The sequence below is a fragment of the Peromyscus maniculatus genome, chromosome X, assembly GCF_049852395.1.
Source record: "Peromyscus maniculatus bairdii isolate BWxNUB_F1_BW_parent chromosome X, HU_Pman_BW_mat_3.1, whole genome shotgun sequence".
Classification (NCBI taxonomy): Eukaryota; Metazoa; Chordata; class Mammalia; order Rodentia; family Cricetidae; genus Peromyscus; species Peromyscus maniculatus.
The window spans coordinates 83,686,311-83,713,385 of NC_134875.1; the positions used below are offsets into that span (position 1 = coordinate 83,686,311).

The 27,075-nt window shown below is 48.7% G+C and overlaps 1 protein-coding gene across 9 annotated transcripts in view; it reads right to left on the bottom strand.

Moving 5' to 3' along the window:
- Window positions 1–27,075, bottom strand: part of Nhsl2 (NHS like 2) — a 254,154-nt gene that overhangs the window by 68,632 nt on the left and 158,447 nt on the right. For 2 of the 9 annotated variants that reach the window (XM_076561842.1, XM_076561835.1), the window contains exon 1: window positions 5,037–10,370. The exons of 5 other annotated variants lie outside the window; for them this stretch is intronic. In XM_076561842.1, the coding sequence (XP_076417957.1) occupies window positions 5,037–5,079 (43 nt within the window). In that variant the 5' untranslated portion in view covers window positions 5,080–10,370. Of the gene's footprint in view, window positions 1–5,036; window positions 10,371–17,294; window positions 17,399–27,075 lie in introns of those variants that run through there. 2 more of the 9 variants (XM_076561839.1, XM_076561841.1) reach the window with 2 other exon arrangements.

The following is a 27,075-nucleotide window of genomic DNA, read 5'->3' on the forward strand; positions in this document are numbered from 1 at the left end:
TGATCCCAGGAGCCAGACAGTCCCCAGGGCCCAGTCACTGTCACAGGCTTCACTTGCAGTTACATTTTTATCCTCGCCCCCACCCTCCGAGTTTTCCTTAGGAAATGTTTTTGGAACCCAAAGGGCAGGAGACTTAGGTCTGCAAACAAATGAGTCCTGGCGATGTGAGACAGGCTGCGGCAGAGGTGTGGCCACGCCTGGGCGCAGAACTCAACCTGGACATTTAAAAGAAGGCTCCCTAGGGGAGGAGCCGCTTAAACTGAGCCTTGAAGGGTGAGCTGACGTTTGATAGGATGATAGGGATGTGTGAGAGACATTTCAGACAGGGAAGAGCATACTAGGATCCACGAAAGAGTCTAGGATTAGAGGGAATGGGGACAATAAAGTCTAGGACAATAGAGGAACGTCTTGCAAGGCCTTCTACAGCTTGGTACTCGAGAAATGTCCAAATAGCACATTCCACTATGGGTCAAGCTGCAGGCATTTTGTTTCCATTGCCACAAATTTTGGCAACAGTGGTTTACTATTCACTTGGTCTTTTTCCTCTAAATGTTTTTTATATGTTTTGAAAACTTAAAAATATGTATTTACTATTTATTTTTTTTGACAGAATCTCTCTCTATAGCCCTGGCTGTCCTAGAACTTGCTTTGTAGACCAGGCTGGCCTCGAACTCACAGAGATCCGCCTGCCTCTGCCTCCTGAATACTGGGATTAAAGGCGTGCGCCACCATGCCTGGCTGAAAATTTTTGAATGTCCTTTTTCATTTTCATGTGTTTATGCCTGTGTAGGGGTGTGTGTGTGGGGGGGGTTACACACATATTAGTGTGTGTGTGCACATGGGACTTGAGGTCAACGTTAGGAATCATCTTTGATCAATTTTCCACCTTATTTGTTGAGGCAAGGTCTCTCAATCAAGCCTAGAGCTCAACAATCTCGATAGTCTTGCCAACTAGCTTGCTCTGGGGAACCCTGTCTCTGCCTTCTGAGACTACAGTTATATGTGGGACACCACCCTTCTAACATGTCCATGGATTCGAGGATCCAAACTCTAGTCCTCACGTTTGCATGCTGATCACTAAGGCACTGAGCAATCTCTCCAGCCCTAAGTGCATACACACACACACACACACACACACACACACACACACACACACACACACACACACAATATATATATATATATATATATTTAAATACATTTATATAGAGCTGGGTATGGTAGTACATAAAATCCCAATATTCAGGAGGTAGAGGCAGGAGATCAGGAATTCAGGTCTTTTTTTTGTCTACATAGCAAGTTTGAAGCTCAGCCTGATATACATAAAACTTCCCCAAGAAATAAATAGGGTAAGCAGAGTGGGGTGGATCTTTGTGAGTTTGAGGCCAGCCTTATCTACACAGCAAGTTCCAGGCCTGCCAGAGTTACATAATGAGACCCTGTCTCAAAAAAAACTAAATAAATAAGTAAGTAAATACGGTATTTCTCTCTTGGAACCCCTCCCACGCTTAAGGATTCTTTCTGTTTTTCCTTAACAAATCTACATTTTCCCTGCTCAAAAATTATAAAATAACAATGATCAATTTATATCAAAAGAAATGTAAAATGGCAACCTCCCCCAAACAACGGCAGCAGCAAAGGGTTGGAGATATGTGTCGGTGACGGACTGCATGCACACGCTAGGTCCTGCTTTGATCCCCAGAATTGCCCAAACAAACACAGAATCAAGCAACATAAAAACAGAAAGCCAAGAAGTATCACTTGCCATAATTAGAAAGCGACTGTAAAAAGCAATGCAATGGAAACAGAGCACCGCAATTAAAATTCTGAGTAGATGCTGTCGCCTGTCCCCGCAGTTGAGCCTGAGGCAGGTCTAGCTTTGTTAGAGCAGAAGATTAGCAAGCATTATAGAGGTCGAAGAATAGGACCACACTGAGACTTTCTCCTTAAGGTAATCAGCAAGTGGGAGAGAGGATCATTTTCTCACCATGTAATTCAGTGTTCCTTACAGCAGTACTGTGTACCATGAAACTCACCTCGGAAGCCCCCACCCCCACCCCCCTCCCCCCACCCCCACACAGCCCACTGTCAAAAGTTGGTAAACAAGAGAATGGCGTGCACATGGGGCTGTTATCCCCGAGTTGCTGCTTTGTGGATTGGCTCGGGAGCCATCCCTTGGCTCAGCAAAGATTCCCAAACCTGCAGCGGTGGCGTGCCCTTTATCCCAACACCTCTAAGAAGGCATCAGGAGGAGGGCTGGCCAGGGGACAGGACCCTGGGCGTCGCAGACTCAGAACTGGAAGTGCTCTTAGAGCATCTCCCCCATCCCACATTGCAGCTGGGGAAATTGGGACAACATGGACGATCAAGTTTGTCCCAGGCCACAGAAAGCATTCGTGTTAGCAGTGTGGAGGCAGAAATGGAGAATACAGCTTACCGCTTTACTAGTGGTCCTGGAAGCTATTATCAGCAAAGCAGACGAGAAGAGTGGGAGAAAAGGCAGCCCCAGGGCCTGAGAGCAGGGAATCGGCCAGGCATGATGCCCCACACCATGAGGCCAGTCTGGGTTATACAGTGAGACTCCTTCCCAACAAACAAAACTAACAAAACTAACTACGAAACAACAACAACAACAACAAGAAAACTCAACTCCCAGGCTCGACTCCTTGGCTTGGGGCAGAAATTGAGGTGGGCCTAGGCCAGGATGACTGGCAGCGTGGCAAGAGTCTGCCCAGGGCTCCAGCAGGGAGCAACCATAAGAAATGCTCCAAAGGGCAGGACCAATTCAATCACGGGTAGTCTCGGTCTGGGCAAAGTAACTAGACTTTGGAGGTTGACAGTCTTGGGTTTGACCCCCGCTGCCATTTTCTCGACAGATATGACTTTGAGCAAGTCACTGAAGTCCTTTTAGCCCAAGCCTCCTCACTGGAGTGGAATGTGGGGAAGCCCAATACCTTGTTCACAGGATTGTCGTGACGGTCACATCAGGCAATATCCACAATGCTTCTGGTACCAAGCCTGCCACGCCTTACTTGGCATCACTCTCTTCCCTGTCTTATGGCATAACCAGACCCCTGACAATACATTTTCTTTGTTCCTGGCTCTGTTTCCCAGTCCGGCTCCCAGCCTATACCTTCAGGCTGTCTATTCTACCCTGTGCTCACCAGTTACCCCATTTATATTAGCTGGGGGGGGGTGTCAATGACAGTACCGGCAGATAAGAAAGCCAAGGGGCACATTTTAGAAAGTGAGAAGGGACCTTCTTCACCTAGGGACAGAGGGGATGGTGGATGCTTGAGGATGGAGGGATGACCATCTGGCTGGAAAATGAAGCTGCTCTGGTCTTCCAGGTTGCTGGCTAGGCTAGCAGAGAATAAAGACAAGCCTCAGGTCTCCTGTGGCGTTAGAAGGCAGAGCCTTCAGCAAGTCCCTCCATTAAAAGCTACAAGATGCAAGGTTAAATATAGCCCTTTCCAGTTGTCTAGGACATAGATTTATGAAATGTCAGAGCGGTATTAGAGTGAGAAATAATCTTATCTCTGTTCTGATTTCAGAGTAGAAAGGAGGCCGTAGAGAAGAAAAAGAAATGGGGACTTTCACCAGGGGGTGAGGGGAGGCGGCTGGAGGATTTGGAGCAGCAGGATCTGGTTTTAAAAGACACCCTTGGCTACAGAGTGGGGAGAGTGATGGAGAGTGGAAGCGGGGAGCCCAGTGTGCGGGAGGGAAATGAGGGGGCTGTAACCAGAGGAGCAGCTGTGGAGGGAGGAGGAGGAGGAGGAGGAGGAGGAGGAGGAGGAGGAGGAGGAGGAGGAGGAGGAGGGAGGCCACCGCAGGGTGGGGCTGGGCTGCATCCCAGGTGACAGCTGCTCCTCCTTCTGTCTCCTTCCTGCAGAAGAGGAAGGCCATGCCTGCTTCCCATCAAGGGCTCCCACTCTGACTGGGGAGCCGGCAATGCCTCCGAGGGTGCTCAACTTTTGCTCCTCCAGGCTGCCCAGTGCAGAGCCTGTTAGGAAACTCCTCCTAATCTAAAGGTCCCAGTTGTGGCACACAAGACTTTACACGGAGCCCGTCCAGTCCCTTTCCCCACCCCACACCCCCGTGCCAACCCCACAGAGACCTGAAGACTAAATGCCACTTCCCTCTGACTCCTCTCCGTGCCAGGCTGCATCCCAGGGTCCTCACATGACTTCTTTTTGATTGAATCTCTCGGCTTTTCTAATCACTTTAGCTCATAAATACTTTCTGAGCCCACTCCAGCTACAAAGGGCTGATTAGAGCCCCAGAGGCACCCCATGGACTCACTCACCTTCGGTCCTGCCGGCTGCCTCCACCAAAACAGCAGCTTCCCAGATGTTTCCAGACACAGAAATGCCCTGTTACATTCCCCCATCCTGGCTGGTCCTCCTCGCAGAAGCCAGACAGAGCTCCCAGTGTGACCCAGGACCCTGAACTTATCTTACCGTCAGGAGGTCTCACTTGAACTGATCTAGACAGCACTGGGAAGCACATGTTGAGATGACCAGTAACGAACACCCTTTACCTGCCTCTCCTAGCCACTATGCTTTGGTATAAAGCAAATCCAGCATTTTAGTGGATGTCCTAGAGGTAGGGTAAACCCCCAAATTGATTGAAATTGAACAGAAAGACAAAGTTTCAGAATCTACATTAAATTGACTTAAAGAAAATAAAGGGATATGCAAGCGCGCGCACGAGCACACACACACACACACACACACACAAAATTCCTTAGTCACTTTTATAATCCCTTAGGATCTCAAGATATTAGGGTTAGGGTGTGATCACACCCACCCTCTCTATATCCAGAAGCAGCCCATTTCAGAGCTGCTGCGGAGCATCTCTTCCAAGGGTCCCTCCTGGCCCTCCCTGCACACCCCTAGAACTACAGGTCTCCCTCCCTTCTGAGACAGGGCAGCTACCACCACAGCATAACTCTTCCACCAAGAGCCCACAATCCCTTCCCTTCTCCTCTCTCCAAGTTGGCCATCCACTCCTCCCCTCCTTCCCCAACGACTCACCTCCCCGGCTCCAGAAGAGGGTGAGAGACTCGCCTCTCTCCATCCTAGTGGTGTGGATACCCAAGGATCCACTTGCAGCCAATCCTCACACAACAGAGGAGGGTGTGCCAGGCTCACTCTGGGAGTAGAGAGCCCAGGGGCTCCACGCTGTTCCAAACCTGTCGCTAGGTTCCTTGGTAGAGCCCCCAGAGTCACGTCCTTAGCCAGTTCCCAGCACTCTGGCTGGGTCAGTTTGGCCCCATCAATCACATTGCCCAGTGAAGTTCCTGGGCAGTCCAATCTAGGTAAAACAATTCTGGATTCAAAATGGGAGTTCCGGCTTTCTCTTTTCTCAGCCCTGGCTCTCCACCCAACAACCTTAACGGTCCTGTTCGCCCTAGTCCCAGCTGATGGACAGTGAGGGGAGCTGTCAGTGAGTTAGGCTTATCTTTCTCTAGGTAAGGATCTCAGCTCTCAGCCAAAGGCTGAGTCCCAGCCTCATGGAGGGCTGCCCTCCTGCTCAGCGGCTGTCCTGCTGAGAGGGGAAATGAACAGGAACTGGCTGTCTGAGTCAGCGCCCCTGGTCTATTGTCACTGTGCAAGCCCCTTCCTTCCCAGAGGAGAGACGTGCACAGAGATAGGCCCTGTGTTTTGCAAGTCTCTGGAGCACATACACTTTCCCTCTTGGCCTGGAACAAGACTGTAAACTATAGCTGGGTGTAACTTAATTCAGTTTCTCCAGCTCTTCTTAGCAAGGACCTGCTCCACAGCATGTAGACTCTACATCGTAGAACATCCTCACCATGGGCAGAAGAACTAGATGATAGGTCCCGTGTAACGGGAGAGCCAAGTGAAGCTCAGCGAGAGACAGAGGCTCTCCTAAGGTACACGCACCAGGAGGCATTGAGACTTGGAATCCAATCCCACTCTCTGTGGTATCGGAAGCCTGCTAACCTTCCTCATGGCTTCTCTTACCTCCATAAGACATCCGGGTCACAGATGCTCGCAAAGCCTGTTTGCCAGGGCACAGAGCGTGAAGGAGTCACTGAAAATGCAACTTGTTCAAATTTGTTTCTGTATGTTTAGAAGGACAAGGACGCGGTTGGCCAGGAGCCAGTCCCAAATGGACTCATTTGTTACCCGGCACTAAACGGCTCTGCTGGTGAAATGAGAATGGGCCAGGGACTAAGCCTGTGTCCGAGTAGCCATTTTCTAATCAAAAGAGATGCATGGCTGCTTCTTGCCCACAGTGTGAGCGGAGACCCAGCATGAGCTGGGCTCCCATCTGTTCCTGATAGGGACACAGAGACGGGAATGCAGTTGGAGGGTTCTGGTGGTTGGGTGGGAATTGCCTATATTAAGATTTCCAACTGTTTGAGCACAGGTTCAAGAGCTTGTTGGGCTCCCGTCTTCAGGACCAGTTTCTACATCATGGTAGAAAAACCATTGGAATAAAGTCTAAGGGACCGCATGTAAGAGTGGCACTGGCTGGTGCCCAGGCACTGACGGGGTGAACTCGGCAGAGGTGGTGGTATGGAGGCCACACTGCAGCAGCGTAGAGAAGGACAGGGAAGAGGACTGAGAGTACCTACACTCAGGCAGTCTGCTTGATGCTAGACAGACAAAAGCTACAGCCCTAGGTGGAGAGATGGGCAAAGCGGCAGATGGTGTCAGATGCGTGTCAGGATGGATTGAGGAGTTTCTGTTCAGGCTGCGGGTCTACACTTTTCCCCGCCTTGCGCAGCCTGTGCTTTATATGAGACCAGTAAGACCAAGCCTTCTGATGGGTAGATCCCAGGCACGGCTAGCTTGAAATCTCCCCAGGTTGAGAACCATCACACAACATGTTCCCCCCAGACAGTGTCTTATTATGTAGTCCAAGCTTACTTCGAACTCATGATCCCTCTTCTAAGTATTGGGGTGACAAGCTGCGTCCTCATGCCCAGCTAGGGGAATTCTTGGGAGACACTGAAATTCAGTGTTCAAATGTAGCTACCGCAGAGGGGCAAAGCCAGGGTGAACATCTAACTCCCCTCACATGGGTAGGTTTGTATAGGGGCTAAGATGACAGATTTTGGAAGCCCTGCCACCCAGGTTCAAATCTCAGCCTCTTCCTTTACTGCCTGTTTGCCCTGAAGCCAAGTTCCTTAACCTCTCTAGGCCTCTACAGATTAGGGCCTCATCTCATCTATACTCTAGGCTTCTCCCCAAGGCTCAAGAAGGCTTCCCTTGGAAAATATTTTTAGCCTTACTCTTGGCTCAGGGATCTCAGTGGCTATGACCTCTGGCCCGCCATCACACAAGCCTCAGTTTCTCATCTTCCTCCCCAGCTTGAACTACTTCTCACTCCAGGTCCTCCTGGGCTGTGGCTGGCTACTGGTGGAGTTGCCATCCCATGTAGCCAGAGAGGTACTATTGAACACTTGAAGACTCTAAAGATTAAAGTCCCAGTCAATATTAGCATTTTGCCCCCACCCAACCCCTGCTTAGATTTTGGATGCTGTCAGGGTAAATGTCCCTGGGTAGGGAAACGGTGTGTGTGAGTTTCTATAACACAGACTTTGCCTTTGAGGCTTGGAATCCTGATATGGTAGGGATGGAAAGCCACCTTCATCCCCAGATCCAGCAGTATGACTTTGGGTTCCGTGGATTACAATTGTCACTTGGTTGACCCCAAAAGAGATCTCAACTTTGGTAACTTTGCTCCTTGCTCTGGCCACAGCCCCTGTTCCTCGGGTCAGGCCCTGAAACTCCCAGAGAAGAAATGCGAACTAGTAACAAAACCAGGGAAGCGGGTGGAAGCAGCAGTGTGCGAGCATGGGCTGAGATCAGAAGCGTGAGGGAAAACGCCTGGGAAGTCAGGAATCTCCAAGCCAGGGCTCAGAGGCAGGAACAGGGGCTCCAAAGGCCAAGTGTCTTCAGCAAGCATGTCAGCAGCTCTTATTGTCTTCCTTGCTCCCTCGCAGGTGAGCCAAAACACTGCAAAGGAGCTGAATGCTAGATGGTGGACATCGCTCACCTGTGTGGCCAAGGCAACAGCATGTCTTTTCTGAGACAAGCTTTAAGGAGTAAACAGCCCTGCTCACCCCTGTCCTAAACCCCTAAAGAATTCCCAGAGGTGGCCCTGGGCCCCCCTCTCCAATATCAGGAACGGGACTCTAAGTGGAGTGAGAAGGTTCGCCTAGGACCCCACATTTCTCCATCTGCGTTCGTGGAGAAGGGCAGGAGACTAAGATCTGAAATAAGAAATTTGCTGTTAGAGAAACGAAGGTTGCATCCAAAGACATCTACTCCATAGGGACACAGACGGCACTTAGAAAGCCACACCAGCCCAAATCATTCCTAGATATTCCCCAAGGGTGACCAAGAGCTGACCTGTCAGCATGTAAGACCTCCCAGGGACTTCTTTGTCATCTCAAGTATCATTTTTTCAGTGTGAGAGCCTTGTCTACTTTCTCCCACGTGGACTATGATTACATGCCATGGCCATGTGGCCCAAAATGTCTGCCCTGTGGTCCTGAGATAATCCTAGAGGTCAAAAGGACAACTCCAGTGCATCCCAGGCAGCGGCAGTAAGGGAGCAGCTGAACTGTTGCCCATATTAATCTCCATAGCTGAGTGACCTTGGCAATGTCACCTTAGTTCTGTGAGTCTTTAAAATGAAAGGTTTATGGAAGATGAGTAGTTTCCAAACACATGCCTCATTTTTATGAAAATATCTGGATTTCCCAGCTCTTCAATAAACACAATAAAACGAAATAAAATGTCTGGGTCCCAACATAGGAAGAGACAAAATGTCTGCTTTTTCCATGGAAGACACTTCAGTGCTGACACACAAAGATGGGATAATCATGGAGCTGGGGCTCAGTGATGACTGATCATCCAGCATGCACAGGCCCTGGGGTCCATCCCCAGCACCAAAGCTTCTTTTAAAGATATGTATTTGCACAGCACTGTCTAATGCAGCCCTGTTCACAACAGCTGAGTTATGGAACTAACCGAGGTGTCAAAGGAAGGAAAATGTGGCATAGAGTTTTTCCAGCGATAAGGAAGAGCAAAGTTGTGTCATTTGTTGGACAAATGGATGCAACTGGAGATAATCACATTAGGCAAATTAAGCCAGTCTCAGAAAGACAAATACCCAGTTTTCTCTCATTTGTGGTTCCTACATGTTTTACAGTCACATGAAATCATGCGCATCTATACTGAATGAAAGAAGTGAAATTGTCTAGGGAATGAGGGACAAACTGGAAAAGAGAAAGGGCTAGAAAAGGAAGGGTAGGTGTGGAGGAGGGTGTCCTCAACACACACACACACACACACACACACACACACACACACACACACACACACACACACACTATACACCTGCCCCAAAATGTAAAATAAATAAGATGGGCACGGCCACAGACACACACTCTGCCCCTCCGAGACTCCCCTGCTGAGCTCAGCTGACTCCTGGCGGCCCCCCCTACCCTGGGAGTCTTCAGCAATAAGCAGCTCACGTACACTACTTACACACAGTAGGTGCTTTCCACGCGGCACCTTGTCTCATCCTTACTACCATCCTGTGAGGGCGGCACTGACCAAGGAGGCTGTGGACACTCTGAGAAATTAGGTCACTTGCCTAAAGACATACAACCCAGAACTGGTCAAGCCTGTCTGAGGATGTAGTCAACTGAGGCAGTCTTCATCATGTCCTTTACCGTTCCGTCAAACTTCTCCCCATAGAATTTAAGCATTTCAGGAAAGAAAAAAAAATAACACATTCCAGATTGTTCCTCCTCCAAGACTACAACTAGAAAACTTCACTTGCTTAATCAAACTTTGGTGGTACCCAGTGTTCACAGAAGACAAGGCACCCACCATCTGAAGCCACTAGCAACATGGGCCCAGAATGGCTCTGGAGGTCAATAGAAGGGGCACAATGGGCACCAGTATCTGTATTAGTCTGTTTTCTGTAGCTACCACAAAGTACCGAAGGGTGGATACTGCTAAAGTAAGAGTTTATTTAACTCACATTTTGGAAGCTGAAAATCCAAGAATAGAGGGTCTCATCTGTTTGGCCTTGGGGGAGGGCCTCTTTAGCTACATCACAGCATGGCAAGAGGCATCTTGTGTGAGGAGGTTAGAGCATGTGTTCCGACATAAAGTCTGAGCTCATAGATCAGGCCTGCTCTTATAACAGTTTGCTTTTGTGGCATCTAACTGGGGTCTCAAGAGAACTACGACAGTCTCCTGTAAGGGCACACTCCCAGGGACATCAGCACCTTCCTCTAGGCCTCACTTCCATCACCTGCCAGACTGAGGACCAGACTTTCAGCACACCAACCTTCAGGTGACACATTTAAACCATATCCAGGGGTTGGCGATTTAGCTCAGTGGTAGAGTGCTTGTCTAGCAAGCGCAAGGCCCTGGGTTCGGAATCATAACAGTACCTAACACTTTTTTTTCTTCAAAGTATTTATATATATATATATATATATATATATATATATATATATATATATGTATATAAAGGCTTTACAACAGTGGTTTTCAACCTTGCTAATGCTGCGACCCTTTAATACAATCCCTCATGTTGTGGTGACCCCCCCAACCATAAAATTATTTTTGTTGCTACTCCATAACTAATTTTGCTACTGTTATGAATTGTAATACAAATATCTGTGTTTTCTGATGGTCTCAGGTGATCCTATGAAAGGGTCATTCGACCCCAAAGGGGTAGTATAAACGGCTGCTTTACACTATTCAGGATTTTATACCTCACATGGTTCTGTAAAACATCTTGGATCACTAGTTCTTGACCATATCCCTGTAAGGCAGTTGTGTTATTTTTTTTTCTTTTTTAATTATTGGTTTTTCAAGACAGGATTTCTCTGTGTAAACTTGGTTGTCCTAGAATTCGCTCTATAGACCAGGCTGCCTCAGACTCAGAGATCTGCCTGCCTCTGCCTCCCAAGTGCTGGGATTAAAGGCGTGCGCCACCACCGCCCAGCTCAGTTGTATTATTCTTATCCTCACATTATCAATAAAGAAACTGAGAATATGAGGGCAAAAATAAACAATTTCCTCCAAAAATGCAACACAAGGATCGGAGTTTCCATTCAAACATGGGCTACCTTCACCAGTTCCACCACCCTCTCTATCCCTTCCCCTGAAAAAGACACCTGATTTTGTGTGATGTCTTGCAGGTGCTTGTGCCGGCTCAGACAAATACGATTTGGTCTCTCAGTGTGAGAATGACTCGCCAGTGTAATTGCTCTGTGTGTTAGCGGTTTGTATTACTCTTTGCACAAACCATGTGACACTATTAGTGGAAATCTAAGCGGAAGACTCACCCACCCTGGACTCCACAATCAATCAAGTTTTCATTTCGCCACCATTCCCACTCTTGACTACAGGCAGAGACGGGTTTGTATTGTGAATTTTTATGTGCCATAGTTTTTATTTTTTTTGTTCTTGGGATTATAATTATAACATTACTCCCTTCCCTCCCCCCATGTTTTATTTTCTTATAAGCATTGTCCATGTTGCTCAACAGTTTTCTTAATCAGCTCGCAAACAGCTCCACCATATTTCAGTGAAGTTGGATGCTCTAAATTTAGTCAGTTCCCTATAATTTGACATTATGATTGTCACTAGGTTTTTGTTTGGTTGTTTAACATCTTCTTTCACTTCCTTCCAGTTCTGGCCCAGGAAATGTGGGCGTCACAGTTTGACTATGACATGTCCCCAGTAGGCTTATGTCCTCTGCTCTGCCCTGCCCGTAGCTGCTGGCGCTACTTAGGAAGATGGTAGGAATTTTAGGATGTGCGGTGACTGGGAGGAGGGTTCTACCTGGTCCCCAGCCAGTCCCTCCCTCCTACTCTGCATCCTGGCCCCCATAGGTGGAGAACCTGCCCTCCACACGTGTCCATCATCACATCATCAACCATGCACTGAGCCCTCCAAAGCTATGAACTAAAAGAAGTCTTTCCTCTTTTAAGCTGTCCTCTTGGGTATTTTGGTCACAGACCCGCAGAAGTAACTTAAACAATGAATACCACAATGGACACTGACCTCTAGAGTTCACACCTTTTCTATAAGGATATCTGTCAGTTATAGGAGGCAAGGAGTGCTGGGAAATATTTTTGTTCACTGGCCTAGAATTTTAACCCATTCCATGCGTTCCAATGGAATCATTAAATCTGATTAGGAAATGTCTTTAGGAAGAAGGCTCCCAGAGGAGGAGGTAAAATGAATTTGACTTCCTCCTAAGTCTCTGTTGTTTAGCTTCCGTCACAATGATAGCGAGGATGCTGTAAATTCAATAAATTTATGAAGATGAAAGAGTCAGGTCAACCATAAAAATGCCTGGATTTTCTTTCAATACAGAGAAGAGAACAGGGTCACCTTGCTCATAGCACACACCTGTGGGGAGGGGACGCTGGAAGCCAGTATGATACCAGGGGTCTTGGGACCTGGAGCCTTTCTCTACACCTGGTTTAGGCTTAAGGCCAAGAGTCTCTGTTTCTTGATAGCTCAGGCATCTCCTGCTCTAGCTTCTGGACCCAACACAGAGCCCCATGAGTTCAATTATTCCAACAATACAATCGTGCTATCAAACAGACATATGGTGGGACTTCTACCAAGCTGGGCATTGCAGTCTTTGTTGCTATAGAGATCTGCTCATCCTACCAGAACGGAGCCATGGGCTCCTCTTTCCACAGCACCCAGTCTCCAGGGTTACTAACTCCTGCCACAGCTACAAAGATTCTGAAAAGCACATGGCATGCCGTAATAGGTCCAGCTCGAAAGGCAGACAGACGGGAGCTCAGGTTTCTCTTTGACATTTTGTACCAAACCGTGTTACAAGACCTTGTTATCAGGTCCTGGGACGGCCCTCCCTCTGGTTCTCATTTCCTCCTCCATAAAATGGGAGTCAATAATCCATCCCCAGGAGTTGTTCGCAGGGTTAAGTAGTGCATGTAAAGTGTTGGCACGCAATAGGTGTGTGATGAATACAAGGTCCCTCTCCCTTCTCTGCAAGGTACTGGTTCAAGTGGATGACTCCTCTATGGAAAGCCATGCATATGCTAGGTAGTAACAGCGCCACAAACACACATTAATGACTGCGCCGCATACAGCCCCGTTTGCTCAAGAAGCGACGGGGCTTGAAAGCTGGTGAGAAATCGTTTCCAGATTGTGAGGCTGGCAGAGGAGCTTCCTTCCCTCAAAGCAGCCTACTATGTTCTAAGGTCCTGCTGGGACTCCACATGCTGCCTGCCGCGGTCTCTCCCCATCCCACCTCTCCAGTTGTACCAATTGCTGAGCTTAGTGGCAGGGCCCAGCTCTGCCTTCAGCTCGGGAGCAACAGCCCACAGTGCTCCCCCTTCTGCGATCATCACTCTCCCCCATTTGAAAGGCGACTTCAACTTCCAAAAAGCTTTCCAACCTAGCTCATACCACATGCTCCCAACTTCCTTCAAGGGCTTCTAAGAGTCCCCTCCAAGGATCCCTAACTTAACCAAAAGATGCAAGAAACAAAGACAAGTGACCTGTTTAAAATCATCCTGCAGTTTCATGGGCAAGTAATCCAGGAGGCCTTAGTCATGGGCTCACTCTCATCCTGGCAGATGTGCAGTCTTGGAAATTCATTTAAGAATGCAACTACAGGGCCGGAGAAATGGCTCAGGGGTTAAGAGCACTGACTGTTCTTCCAGAGGTCCTGAGTTCAAGTCCCAGCAACCACATGGTGGCTCACAACCATCTATAATGAGATCTGGTGCCTTCTTCTAGCCGGCAGGCAGAACACTGCATACATAATAAATAAATAAAATATTAAAAAACAAAGAATGCAACTCCGGCACTAGGAGTGGAACTCAATGGTAGAGCTGCTTGCCTAGTATGCAAGGGGCCCTGTGTTCAAAGCCCAGCACTGGCGGAAGCAGTGAGGGACCAGCAAACACAGGGCCAGGTGTAGTGGTGTACGCCTGTAATCTCAGCACTGGGGAGCGAAAGCAGGAAGAGCAGGAGTTCATGACCAGTCCTGGGCTGCAAAATGAGTTCGAAGGCAGCAGGCACCACCAAAGTAAGACCACATTTCAAAAAGAAACGAGTACACAATGTAACAGTTTCCGCACTGGTAAAGTGATGAGAGTGTATCAAGTGTGTATAAAGAAAAGAGGGATGAAGGGAGGGGACTAGACAAGGAAGATTTCAAAGATGAGATGACATTGGAGGAGGGTTTGGAAGGCCAAATAGGAAGTGGCCAGAAGACGATTGAGGATGGAAGATACACTCCAAGCAGAGGAAGACACATTCAGCCAGTCACAGAAATGGTGAATGGGTGGTTTGGGGGAAAGAAGCCATTCAGTACCACTGTATCATCAAAGTTGAGGGTGAGAAGTGACAGCGGGTGAGGTTGGAGAAACAGGCAGCATCCAATCACGGGGCTCACTAAAATGTGCCGAGGAACATCCACTTTACCCCAGAAACTGTTTCCCCCACAAAGCTCAAGCATTATTTTTCCAGGTTCTCCACTTTTGCCTTTTCCATGCGGCAAAAATACTATTAGTCATTTTATCCAAAGCGACTCACTTTAAAAACAATTAACCTTACCCTAATAAAAAACTATGGGAAACCCGAGTTTGATACACTATGTAGACTTTTCTAATCTGCATTAAAATGCACGCAGAACTGAAAGGTAAGAAGTTTTCTCTCCATCATCCATGAGTATCCTCGGGCTGCTTGGGATCTACCTCCACGGCAGGGAGACAATCTTGATACTCCCACTCCGACGTTAGCAAGGTTTGGGCTCACAGCAAGAAAGTGCTCTGGTGGTTGTTAGGTTAGCTAGGAGAAGGTCAGAGGCAAAGGCCAGGAATCAGTTCTAGAATAGGCAAGAGTGGACATTGGCAGGGGGCAAGAAGAGCAGGGGCTATGTCTCAGAGGAAGTCTTAGCAACAAATAATTGTTGGGTAGAGGGCTGAGTGGATGCACAAAGGAAAATTGTGTGAGATCAAGGAGAGAGTAGAGCGAAGGGTAACTCCTAGGTTTTCAGTTTGGTTTCCTAGAAGGATGCTGATGCCATTAAGAGGAAAAAAAAAAAAAAACAGGAGAAAAAGGAAGCAGGAAGGGAAAGGATGGAGCAAGCTGTGTTTAGCTGAGTGTGAGACTCCTGGGACATTAGGTTGGATGTAGAGGAGCGGGTTATGTTAGTCTCGGCCGCCGACAGAGATGCAGAGGTCAAGCCTATAGAGGTGGTTTCCTCACGGTAGCCTAGACTGCTAAGGGAGAGGTGCGCAGTGAGAGGAGCAGACCTAAGACGGAACTCCAAGGACAGGACATTTTTCATTTAACGATGGGAGAAGGAAGGAAGGCTTTCTCCCTTCACAAGATCTTTCCTGGTCACTGCTGGACTGCCCATAGGCAGGGGCTCAGCTCTTCTCTGAGAGCATGGTTGACCGCTTGTTCCTGTCTCTCTCTTTGAGCAGCCTGTGAGGCTGTACACTGCAAGGGGCGGGGAACTGAACTCTAAGCTCTTTAGGTCTGCCCAGTTGGAGTGAGTTTTTCCTGGAGGCTTCCGGGTCTGCCTAGTGATAGTCAGTGAGCAGGCCTGGTCCTGCGTCAGGGGGTGGAGGGTATTAGGGAGGGAGAAGTGGTCATGAGACCACCTCCTGATGCTGCCAGAGGTTGCTGGGGTAGCCACCGCCTCCAGGATGACCCTGGGTGGGGCAGCCATTGAAAACACAAAGCAACTGCTAAGAATTGAAACAACCAGCCAGGAACTGCCCAAATTTTGAACATTAGCAAGTGGAAAGCTATCCTCGAGACAAAGCTGTGCAAAGCATCTCTGTGTGACGCCAGCAGGTCCTGAGTCTCCAGCTCCATGGCAGAGAAGAGAGATGCTACAAGGTGGTGGCTGGGCCATTTACCTGCTAATAGTAGCCTTAACAGAGTGCGTTCTCAGGCTATTACAAAGAAAGCCCAATACTTAGAATCTTGTCCTTGACTTAGTCCACCAAAGGAGCCAATTCAGCCTACCCAGAAGTCTAAAGTAATACTCTTTCTAGGAGGCTCCAGGAGTGGGGCTCATCAGCACAGCCTCTTGACCTTCTTGTAGCTGCTCCCCGACCCCCTCCGCAAACACCCTGTGAGCCCCCTCCTCTCTAGAGCTGCCACTTGGACAACTACCGTTAGATGTACAGCCAGCAGAGCCCCAGAAACAGACAGAGGCACCCTCTGTGTCTGAACATGACATGCTTTCAGGATGGCACTGACCCACCTACTACTTTGTCCAGTCAACTTGAGTTACACCTGGCAGAAACTTCCCTTTCCTTCCCATTGACCTGGATAGTGGATGAAAGCTTCCCAAATGGTCACAGAGGGAACTCTGGGCTCTTCTGGGACTCCGTGTGAGGGGGAGGAAAAAAATGGGGTGCAGCTCAGTGGTAGTGTACTTTCCTGAGATGTCTGAGGCCCAGGGTCCAAAAAGGGGGAAGGGGATAAAAGTTAAGTTGGTGGGGGTATGGGTGGAGCAAGGGCGACTGTGTCCTCGCACAGTGCTCTCGCTGTGCTTTGCAAAGGCAAGCTAGCAAAAGTTGTCTCCAGACCCTAGTCTCCACCCTGTGAGGTTTAGGAAGAAGTTGTTGGGGGAAACTATGCCCGCACCCTTGAGTCCACCTCTGGAGGGACACAGAGGGCAGAGAAGAGCACATTGAAAGTAGGAGGACAACAGACTCCAGGCTGTCCAGTGCTCCCTCCCCTCAGCCCATGCAGGGAGAGGAGCTCAGTTAAGGAAGGGCTGGGGCCGGGAGGTGGGGGGCAGGGCATTACACAGCAAGAAACAGCTTCATCTGCCTCACTCAGAGCAGGCAGCAGCCGAGGTAGAGCCCGGGAGAGGTGTAGGTGTACACGTGTGGGGCGGGGCTGGGGGCTGGGAGAGCCGGAGGTTTGAATAACAAAGGAGACTCCTGAAGGGTAAGCCGTGCATGGCTCCAGGGAGAAAGCACTGTGCTAGCAATAAACTTCAGTCGCTGGCGCTCCAGCCACCCTCCAGAGGCTGCATGGAGTTGCTGGCGAAGGAGCCAGCTCCTGCCTGCTCAGGGAGCTCCGACTTATGCAATTCAGCCTGGTACTGGAGCAGGGGAGCTGGGAGTTCACCCGTATCTCCCTCAGGCTTTCTCCCCGCCCCCTGCCAGCCCCTGCAAGTCACGCCAAGGGTCAGGGGCCCTGTGAGCCAGGGAGGCCCTGGCTAGAGAAGCCCGGGGAAAAGGAGGGAAGGAAAGAGAGTACCTGTTGCTGAATGCATCCTGCTGCTTTGGCTCTTACTCCTCGGTTGCTTGTGGTGAGAGTTGCCCATCATTCTGTTCTGGACTGGCAGCCACCGCGGCCGCCGCGCCACCGCCTCCTCCTCCTCCTCCTCCTCCCCCTCCTTCTCCTCCTCCTCTTCCTCCTCCTCGACCTGTGCTCCTCCCCAGGTGCTTACATCACCTCAGCTTTGCTTCTTACACACATGGCTCTTCCAAATCCCACTTGTGCCCTTGGCACAGTATTGTCCAGATCTGAACCTCTCACTTGGACTAGAGCCTGCTAGGGCGCTCTCTCTCTCTCTCTCTCTCTCTCTCTCTCTCTCTCTCTCTCTCTCTCTCTCTCTCTCTCTCTCTCTCTCTCTCTCTCTCTCTCCTCCCTCGCTCCCTTCCTCCCTCTCTATCCCCTCCCCCTTGCTCAGCGCTCCTGTCAGGTCTAGCAGCCCAGGTTCCAAAAAAGAACCCTAGCAAACCCTGAGTGCAAGCCCCACCTCATCTGAATCTGCACATGGGGCCAGCCCCCGCAACCCCCGGGACCCGACTCGGTTGCCCTTACTGTCCCTGGCTGCCTCTGCTCTCAGAGCTGTCATTCCTGCTGCCGCTTGCTCTCTGGATCTGCAGAAGCTTGCAGGAGCGAGGGGCCAATTACAGAGCCTCATCCATGAGTGTGACAAGGACCAGTGAAGGAATGTGCTACCCAGGAATTCTAAGTGACACAGCTCCCTGTTCCACTGGGGGACGGATCCCGTTCTGTGACAGCTGCCAGTGGGTTCTGGGCTCCAGTCCTAAGAGAAACCTGAAGAAATTTGGGCAGAGCACGAGGCTTCCAGGCTGCAGGCTTGGCGCTAGCACATCCAGATGCCTCTGGAATGCCCAATGCGGCCACCAGGCGTACCTGCTTCCTTGTCAGACACACCTGAAGCCTCACTCGACTCTCCCCTCCCTTGCCTGCTTTGCCTTCCCATGGGAGGGCAGAGCCAGCAGCCCAGAGATTCACAGACTGGAACTGGGACCCTCGGCAGCCAATGAGAAGGCTCTTTTCATGTCCCACAGAAAATCCATGCGCGCGCCGCATGCGCGCGCTCTCACACACATATGCAGCAGCCTGTCGCGAGTGCTGCAGCCCTGTGGGATAAGTGACAAGGGGCAGGTGGTGCTGGCTCAGCAGCCTGTTCCAGCCTCACAGCCTGGCAGTGAGCTAGGGCCATCGGTTCTGGAATCAAGTCTGCTGGAGCCAGACAGCCCTGAGTCACTTAGGCGAGGTAGTAAGACAGACTGTTCAATGCTGATGTCATCAGACACAGGAACAGGGGGGTCTGTCTGTCATATTCACAGCCACAGAGCGTTGTGGGTGTGGGTCAGAGCTTTCTGATTTGGGGACAAGGGGGTCTAAAATGAAAGCCATTCACACATCCATCCAGACGCCCGCTCATCCAATTGTCATTTAGGCATTCCGTCAACAGTTCCCAGGGATCTGCTCTGCCTAAGCCCTGTGCTAGCGGTAGGGGCAAGGGCATAAGTCACCTAGGAGGGGCGACTGACACATCAAAAGGGGGTGACAATACAGAGAAGAATTATCAGAGGTGAAGGAGAATCAGAGAAAAATGCTTCCATCTGGAAGGGCTGGGGTGTGCTTCCCAAAGGAGATGACTGAGTCGTCAGGATGAAGAGGTGGCTAAACACAGAAAAGGGAAGGTCATACTGGTAAATCCAGGGACTGCAAGCTCCAGGGACCCAGCTGTCAGGGGTCTCTTCAATCCTTAACAAATCTACAAAGTGCCTCAGACTGTTGACCTAGTGAGGGAGAAATTGCAAAAAAAAAAAAAAAAGAAAGAGAGAGAGAGAAAGAAAGAAAGAAAGAAAGAAAGAAAGAAAGAAAGAAAGAAAGAAAAAAGGAAGGAAGGAGGAAGAAAGAAAAGAAAACAAAGTGCAACATGGTGGAACCCCTCCTTGGGCTTTGCAGCTCACTGTGGGGTGTGACAAGAAGTCTCCAGTGGACCCAACATGAGACCAAAATAAGGGCTTGGGAAATAGCCCCAGAGCAAGTGGGAAGTACCCAGAGTGAAGCATCTTGGGAAAATAGATTTATGAATGTGATTTTTACAAATCATGGAGATTAATGAAGCTGGCAAAAATCTTGAAGGTGATAAGTGAATAACTGAAGTTTGGGGGAACATTTGGTTCTTGCTCTTTTATGTCTTTATGCTAGGTCTTAAGTATGAGTCTTGGGAGGTTCAAAATTGTAAAAATGGACTAAAATAAAGCTCAGAGAAACCTATAAAGGGAACCATGGTATCGTGAGTTGGTTGCAAAGTGTGTGGGCCATTCTGAAAGTTGAAAGAGAACAAAATTCAATTGACTTGTGCACATGGGACTCTAGACAATATCCTCAATGAAGTGAGAGGGCATGAACAAAGAAATGGGTTTTGGAAGTGTTTGGAGAGAAGATGGGTAAGAGGGGATGAGGAATGTGTGAATGGATGGATGGATGGATGGATGGATGGATGGATGGATGGATGGATGGATGGTCATAAACTGGATACACTTGTGCACTCATTGCCCTGGTCGAGAAGTTGAATATCAGGCTGGAGAGATGGTTCAATGGTTCAGAGCATTGGCTGCTACTGCAGAGCACCCAGGTTCAATACCTAGCACCCACAGGGTGGCTCACGACCATCTGCAGCTCCAGTTTAGGGGTTCTGATGCCCTCTTCCAACCTCCTTGAGAGCCAAACACACATGTAGTGCAATACATGCATTCAGGCAAAACACACATAAAATAAAATGAGCAAATGTAGCAAAAAATTTAATTTGAATATGACTAGGGACTACAGAAGCCCTCCTCAAAGCATTTTTCAGTGCTGGGGGTGGAAACCAGGAACTGGAAAGCAAGGTAAGTCCTACCACTGAGGTACACTTTTAGCTCTTCAAAAGCACAGTTCAAATTCAGCATTACAGATCTTCCTCACAGCAGCCCTGTCAGACAGGTGTTACTTGAATTCACTCTACAGATATCCGAATAGGGGCTAAGAGAGAGAGAGAGGGAGAGAAAGCTTGGCCAAGATCTCTATATAACCATCCTGGCTGGAAAGAAGACATTCAAAAGAGACCCATGTGCCCATCCCCTTGGCAATCAGATTGTTGAAACAACAACCCCCAAGAAACTGGACATTCCTCAAGAATTCCATGCTATAGAGGGGAAGGATGAAGTCCTGGTGTCAGTCAAAAGAACTTATCTCCCAGGACAAAATAGCACACAGTTCTCACAACTAGTCAGACTACCTTGCTGGACAGACAGAGGGGGGGAGCTTTTTTTATTAATGATTGATGTGGGAGAGTCCTGCCAACCGGGGGCAGTGCCATCCCTGGGCTGGTGGTCCTGGGTTCTATAAGAAAGCAGGCTGAGCAAGCCAGTAAGCAGCTCCCCTCCATGGTTCCTGTTTCAGCTCCTGCCCTGACTTCTTAGTGATGGACTGCATCTTTGGATGGATGCATAAGCCAAATAAACCCTTCCCTCCCCCAGGTTGGGTTTGGTCAGTGTTTTAGCATAGCAACAGAAACCTAATTAGGACAGTTATGCATACCTCTTGCTCCTATTTAAACCTAAAACCCTGAAATTAGCACCCTGAAGGTGGACTTGGGGACAAATGACCTCTTTATTTGTTCCTCTTCCCAGTGAGGTCATACTGAAATCCTTTCCCTATTCTTCAACATTAATATTCCATCTTTCTCCCCCTCTTCTCTCTCTTCCCCATCCCTCCTCTATGTAGCCCTGACTGGCCTGGAACTCTCAGAGATCCTTCTGCCTCTGCTTCTTCTTTTTTTTTTTTTTTTGGTTTTTCGAGACAGGGTTTCTCTGTGTAGCTGTGCGCCTTTCCTGGAACTCACTTGGTAACCCAGGCTGGCCTCGAACTCACAAAGATCCGCCTACCTCTGCCTCCCGAGTGCTGGGATTAAAGGCGTGCGCCACCACCGCCCGGCCCTGCCTCTGCTTCTTGAGTGCTAGGATTAAAGTTGGGTATCACCATACCTGGTCTATTACTTGTCTCTTTAATTGGCATATTGAGAACTAGTAGCTGAGGCCAGCTTGTTATGACTGCCAGGACCCAGGCTTTGACTCTAAAATCTCTAGCAACACTTAGTAGTTTCTTCTTCCTTTGGGTTTTTACATTTACTAAATTTGTTACCAGTTTAGAAAACAACAACAAAGAAGATTTGCAGAGGTAGACACCTCCTTTCTCCTTGCATTCCTCTTAACACTCATTTCATATGGAGCGCCTACACCCTGCATCTCACATACTCACCTGCTTTCTGCAAACCCTACTACATCCCTGACCCTCTTCACTCAATCCTAGCCTTGAGTCTTCTCATCTGTGTATTGGGAAGGCAATAAAAACACCTAACCTGTAAGCTACGGTCGTCTCCCCTTCTCTAGCCTTGCTCTCTGAAGTCAAAGTCCAAAAACACGAAATGGAAAATTCCAGAGATAAACAGTTTTCGATTGCGCTTTGTTCTGAGCAGCATAATGAAATCTCACCTCTTAGCACTCTGAGCCACTGATGACTTAACTCAATCTTTTGTCCATACACTGTTGTCTTCTGCCTGCTCCTTAATCGCTTAATAACCACCTCAGTCCAAGCCACCCTTATTTTACTTAATAATGGCCCCAAATCCCAAGAAGAGTGATGGTCACTTAGGTCTGCTCCGTCTCCACTCCTTGGCTCCTTCCTCCTTCCTTGTGATCTCCATCAAAAGAATTTGGATGAGATGCACACAATGCAATATAGAAGACAGATGGCGTCTATTACAAAGTAGAGAAAGGACAGTGACCAAGGGGATTTTTGTAGGACACACTCTCAAGTAGTATGAGTGACAACAATAAGAAAGACTCTTCTGCTGAATTACATTTCAGGCAGCCTCTACATTATTTCCGAAGCTGTCTCTGGAATAGCTTTCCTTAGGGGTGCTTTCCTGTCTAGGTGATTGACAAGCTTGTTTGGACTCTTCCAAGAGGAGGCAATGGTATACCTATGTTCTATCAGAAAGCCTCCTGCACACAATAAGTATAAGGTTCAGGGATCCTGGAAGCAGGTTTAGATAATTTCAATTAATGATCTTCTAGGCAGTTCAGGATGTCACCCCTCTAAGATCCCATTCGGATGATGGGGCTGTAGTTGGAACACTTGGTTTTACAGGCTGTTGGTATTAGAGAGCAGTCCGGCTCTAATCCCTCTAAGCCTGCTAATATCTGGCTAGCTACCTAACAATTTGGCTGTGCCAAAGAAAATCCACCAAGAGCCTCTGTGAAGTGAAAGTTCTCAAGTTAATGAGGGAGAGAGGAGCTGTGTGCCAAGGTTGCTAAGACTATGGTAAGAACAAATCTATCTGCAAAACTGTGAAGAAAGAAGAAATGCACGCAAAAGGAATTAAATCCGTGGGTGGAAGACATGAACAGAAAACGTGTTCCAACTGTTGCTGGCAACGTGTGGCATCAGAACCATGGAGCCTATAAGAAAACTCCAGCGAGGGAGCTAGGGAGAGAGTGACACCAAGCCATGTGTCCCAAGTAAGGGCTGGCTACACGGATTCAAGAATAGGTTTGGGCTGAAAAATAGAAAAATGTCAGGACAGCCTGTCTGCCAGTGAAGCCAACTGCTGCCACATTTCAAGAGGAGCTGAAGAAGTTGATTCAAGAGAGGAGACACCAACCAAAGCAAGTGTGTTTGAGGCGCTGGGGATCCAGCCTAGGACCTAGTGAATGTCATACAAGTACTCTAGCCTTGGGCTAGGTCCTCAGCCTCCAAGCAAGCCTTCAACCGAGACTTCTGGAAAAACAAACCCATTAGAGCCTACATTTGGTAAAAGTGTGACAGAATCATTGGAACATGAAACATGAGAGAACAACTTCTGATGACAAAATCTTCCCCAAAAATGCTTTGGTTAAGAAACCGTGACCTATGAAATATCCCCAATCACTGACATCATCTCCCGACGCCCAATCATTCCCATTGCCATAGTTTAATTATCCTCCTGAAAGGTGTGTGTGTGTGTGTGTGTGTGTGTGTGTGTGTGTGTGTGTGTGTAAGAGGGGGAGGGGAGTGGTGTCTCTATATTCACAACAATCCTCCTGCCTCAGCCTCCAAGAGCTAGGATTACAGGAGTGAGCTGACCCACCCAGCCCTCTTGACAAATTGTCACGTCATAAGTAGTTTGATGACCTCACGGTGTCGACATGATTCAGTGCCCTTGGTCTCATCATAGGGGCTTTGTATTGTCTCGCCACATCACAGCAAAGGTAAGCATCGTACAATGGGATGTAGTGAGAGACAGAGAACCTGCCGCCACATAACTTTATGCTAGTAAATTCCTGTTCTGTTTTATTCATGGTTGTAGTTGTTAGTCTCATACTGTACCCAGTTCATAGACTAAACTATGTCATAGGCATGTGTGTCTTTATGGGGAAAAGAACATAGTCTGTTCATGCTCCAGTCCTATCAGTAGTTCCAGGATCCTGGAATACATTCACCATGTGTAAGGGGGGACCATTGTACTGTAAGACTTCTATGACACGGTACCAGGCACCTAGTGAGTACTTGCTAAAGCGTGTCCCCATCCCTTTCTTACTGTTTCCCATGTAAGACTCCCGAGCTCAGATGCCACTATATGCTCCCACAAGCCCTGCTCCCTACCCACACTCTTGGTCGGGTTACTTTAACCCACGCTCTTGGTCTGATTGCTTTAACCCACGCTCTGGGTCTGATTACTTTAACCCACGCTCTAGGTCTGAGTACTTTTAGCCTTAGCTGTCTTCCTCCCCGACGAGTCCATGAGACTTCCCTGTCTGGTAGTCCAGAGCTTCCAGGGCTGTGTGGGAGTAGAGTGGCTTGAGGCTGCACCTTGGGGATGGCCTGACATAGACTATGCTTCAATGAGCTTCTGCTGGAGAAAAGAGACCACGTTTCCAGTAGCTAGTTAGGTATTAGGAGGACCATGGAGCCAGCCACCCTGCCCGGCAGACCCTTCCTGATCTTCCTTCCTGACGGCTCCTCTGAAAGCTTCACACACAGCTCCCTGTGGCCCACATACTCAAATCGTCTCAGCTTCTTGCTTATCAGAAAGGACATCGGGGATGCACAGGGTGCTGGTGGCTCTACTGACTGGTCCCCTGGTCTGAGGTGGCTGTCTGTGGAGAGGGGCTGGGAAAGTCCCCTGATCACTATGCCAAGTGCTGAGAGAGGGAGGAGAGAGAGAGGGAGAGGGAGAGGGAAGGAGAGGGAGAGAGAGAGAGAGAGAGAGAGAGAGAGAGAGAGAGAGAGAGAGAGAGAGAGAGAGAGAGAGAGAGAGACCAGGAGGGGGCTGCACTTCTGTGGTGTCTTCATATGGAGTTTGAGGAATTTCCGGAATAAGCTCAGACTGAGTGAAACCAGGAGCAGCCAAGTCTGGAGAGGAGGGGTCGGAGGGAGAGGCAGGCCCCACTCTTTAGCTAGTATCTCCTGCCTCCAGTCCCACCATACTTGATGCTTCCGATAAGTCAGCAGAAGAGAGGGAGAAATCTGGGGCTGGCAAGCAACACTGGGGGCCATGTCTGCAAAGTGAAAGAGGTGACTGTTCTTTGTTCGCCATCTCGTCAGCAGACTCTCCTGCCTTTCAGGATAGTAGAGGGGAGGGTGGAGAAGCGGGTGGGAGGCAGCGCCAGCTCCAGACTGCCACCTGGATCCCCAAAGCTGGCACAAGAGCCAGCCTGCCACTTTCCTCATGCTCTCGTTCCTCTAACGCCCTGCCTCAGGGGGCCCAACTAGAAGATGGAGAAATAGACCAGGGAAGAGACTGAGCTAGAACGTGTCCTGCTTGTGTCTTGGACCCAAGTTAGCCATCTTTAAGCCCAGTTTTTGGTCACACTGCTGGTCCCATCTGCCATGACCTGCACACACTTCACTTTGGTGTGGGGACTTGAGGAAGAGGTTTCGGTGGAGGTACTGAATTCCAAGACACAGCTCAGCTGTGATCCCAGCAATCTACCAGTAGCCCGTTCTTGGGCTTGTGCGTTGTGTGCAAGCTTACTTATCCCTGGTCTGAGAGATTCTGTCCCAGTGGGCTACAGTCACAGCCCTAAAACCTGAAGCAGGGGATTTTCTCTCAGCCCCGATGAGGTTTTCTCCATTTCTATCCCTAGAGGAATGATTTTCCTTCCACTGTTGACTGTACTCATGAAAAGTCAGCTTCAATTCTCAAGTCCCAACCCAAACACTTTCAGGATGTCTTCTCAGAGACTTGCTACCAGAGTGGAAGGCATCTCTACATAGCCGCATCTGGGCTACAAAGTTTGGGTTCAGTATGGATGTTGCCCCATCAGATTCGAAGCCTTTTTTGATGTTTCCTACCAGAAACAGACTTTCCCTCACACTAATTCCCTCAGTACAATGTCTTACAAAACATGACACACATTTTGCAAGTGGTATGTGCTGATAGTACAGAGGAGGATTTTCGAAGTACATGCATGCTCTCTTTCAAGTCAGTAGTTATACATGTATGCTAGTATATAATAGAATTTAATAATAACAAAAATTGAGTGTATCAAAAAAGCCTTATTGGTTGGATAGTTGAGGCAAAAATTAAATTACTTGGTTTAAAGAAAAATAATGTGTGTTCTGTAAATTGGGCTACACTACTCCCAGAGCTGCGGGAGGGATGATCTGCAATCATTAGTGCCTAACAGTTGAAGGCTACTCAGTCCTGGTCCTGGTTAACTTCTCGTCTTTTTGTTTGTTTTGTTTTTGTTTTTTCGAGACAGGGTTTCTCTGTGTAACTTTGTGCCTTTCCTGGAACTCGCTCTGTACACCAGGCTGGCCTCGAACTCACAGAGATCCGCCTGCCTCTACCTCCTGAGTACTGGGATTAAAGGCGTGCGCCACCACCGCCCGGCTCCTGGTTAACTTCTCAAGCTGGGAAGATGAGAATGAGTACAGGAGATGTACTTTGTGATCGCTAGTCAATGTGCACACTCTTTGGTATGTACGTTTATTGCCCGGAAAACATTTCTAGGGCTGGTGAGACAGCTCAGCAAATAGAAATGCTTGATACTCAAGCCTGCTGTGTTAGCTACTTTCTTAGTGCTTTGATAAAACAGTGACCAAGACATCTTATGGAAGGAAGGGGTTATTTGGACTCATAGTACCAGAGGGTTAAGAGGTTATCATCAAGCCAAATATGGTAGTGCATGCCTTTAATCCCAGCACTCAGGAGGCAGAGGCAGGCAGATCCCTGTGAGTTCAAGTCCAGCCTGGTCTATATAGTGAATTCCAGGCCAGTCAGAGCTACATAGTGAGACCTTGTGTCAAGAAAAAAAAAAGATGCCATCATCATCATGACAGGGAGGCATGGCAGCAGGAACAGATGGTGACTGGAACAGAAGCCGAAGGTTCACACCTTGAACCCAAGCACAGAGCAGAAAGCTCTAACTAGCAATGCTGTGTGGCTTTGAAACCTCAAAATCCAGTCCTAGGGACAAACTTCCCCCAGCAAGACCACACCTCCTAAACCTCAAACAGTACCACGAAAGCCAGGCAGTGGTGGCGCACACCTTCAATCCCAGCACTCGGGAGGCAGAGGCAGGTGGATCTCTGTGAGTTTGAGGCCAGTCTGGGCTACAGAGCGAGATCCAGGACAGGCACCAAAACTACACAGAGAAACCCTGTCTCAAAAAAACCAAAACCAAACAAACAAACGAAAAACAAAACAAAACCCAGTACCATGAACTGGGGAACAGGT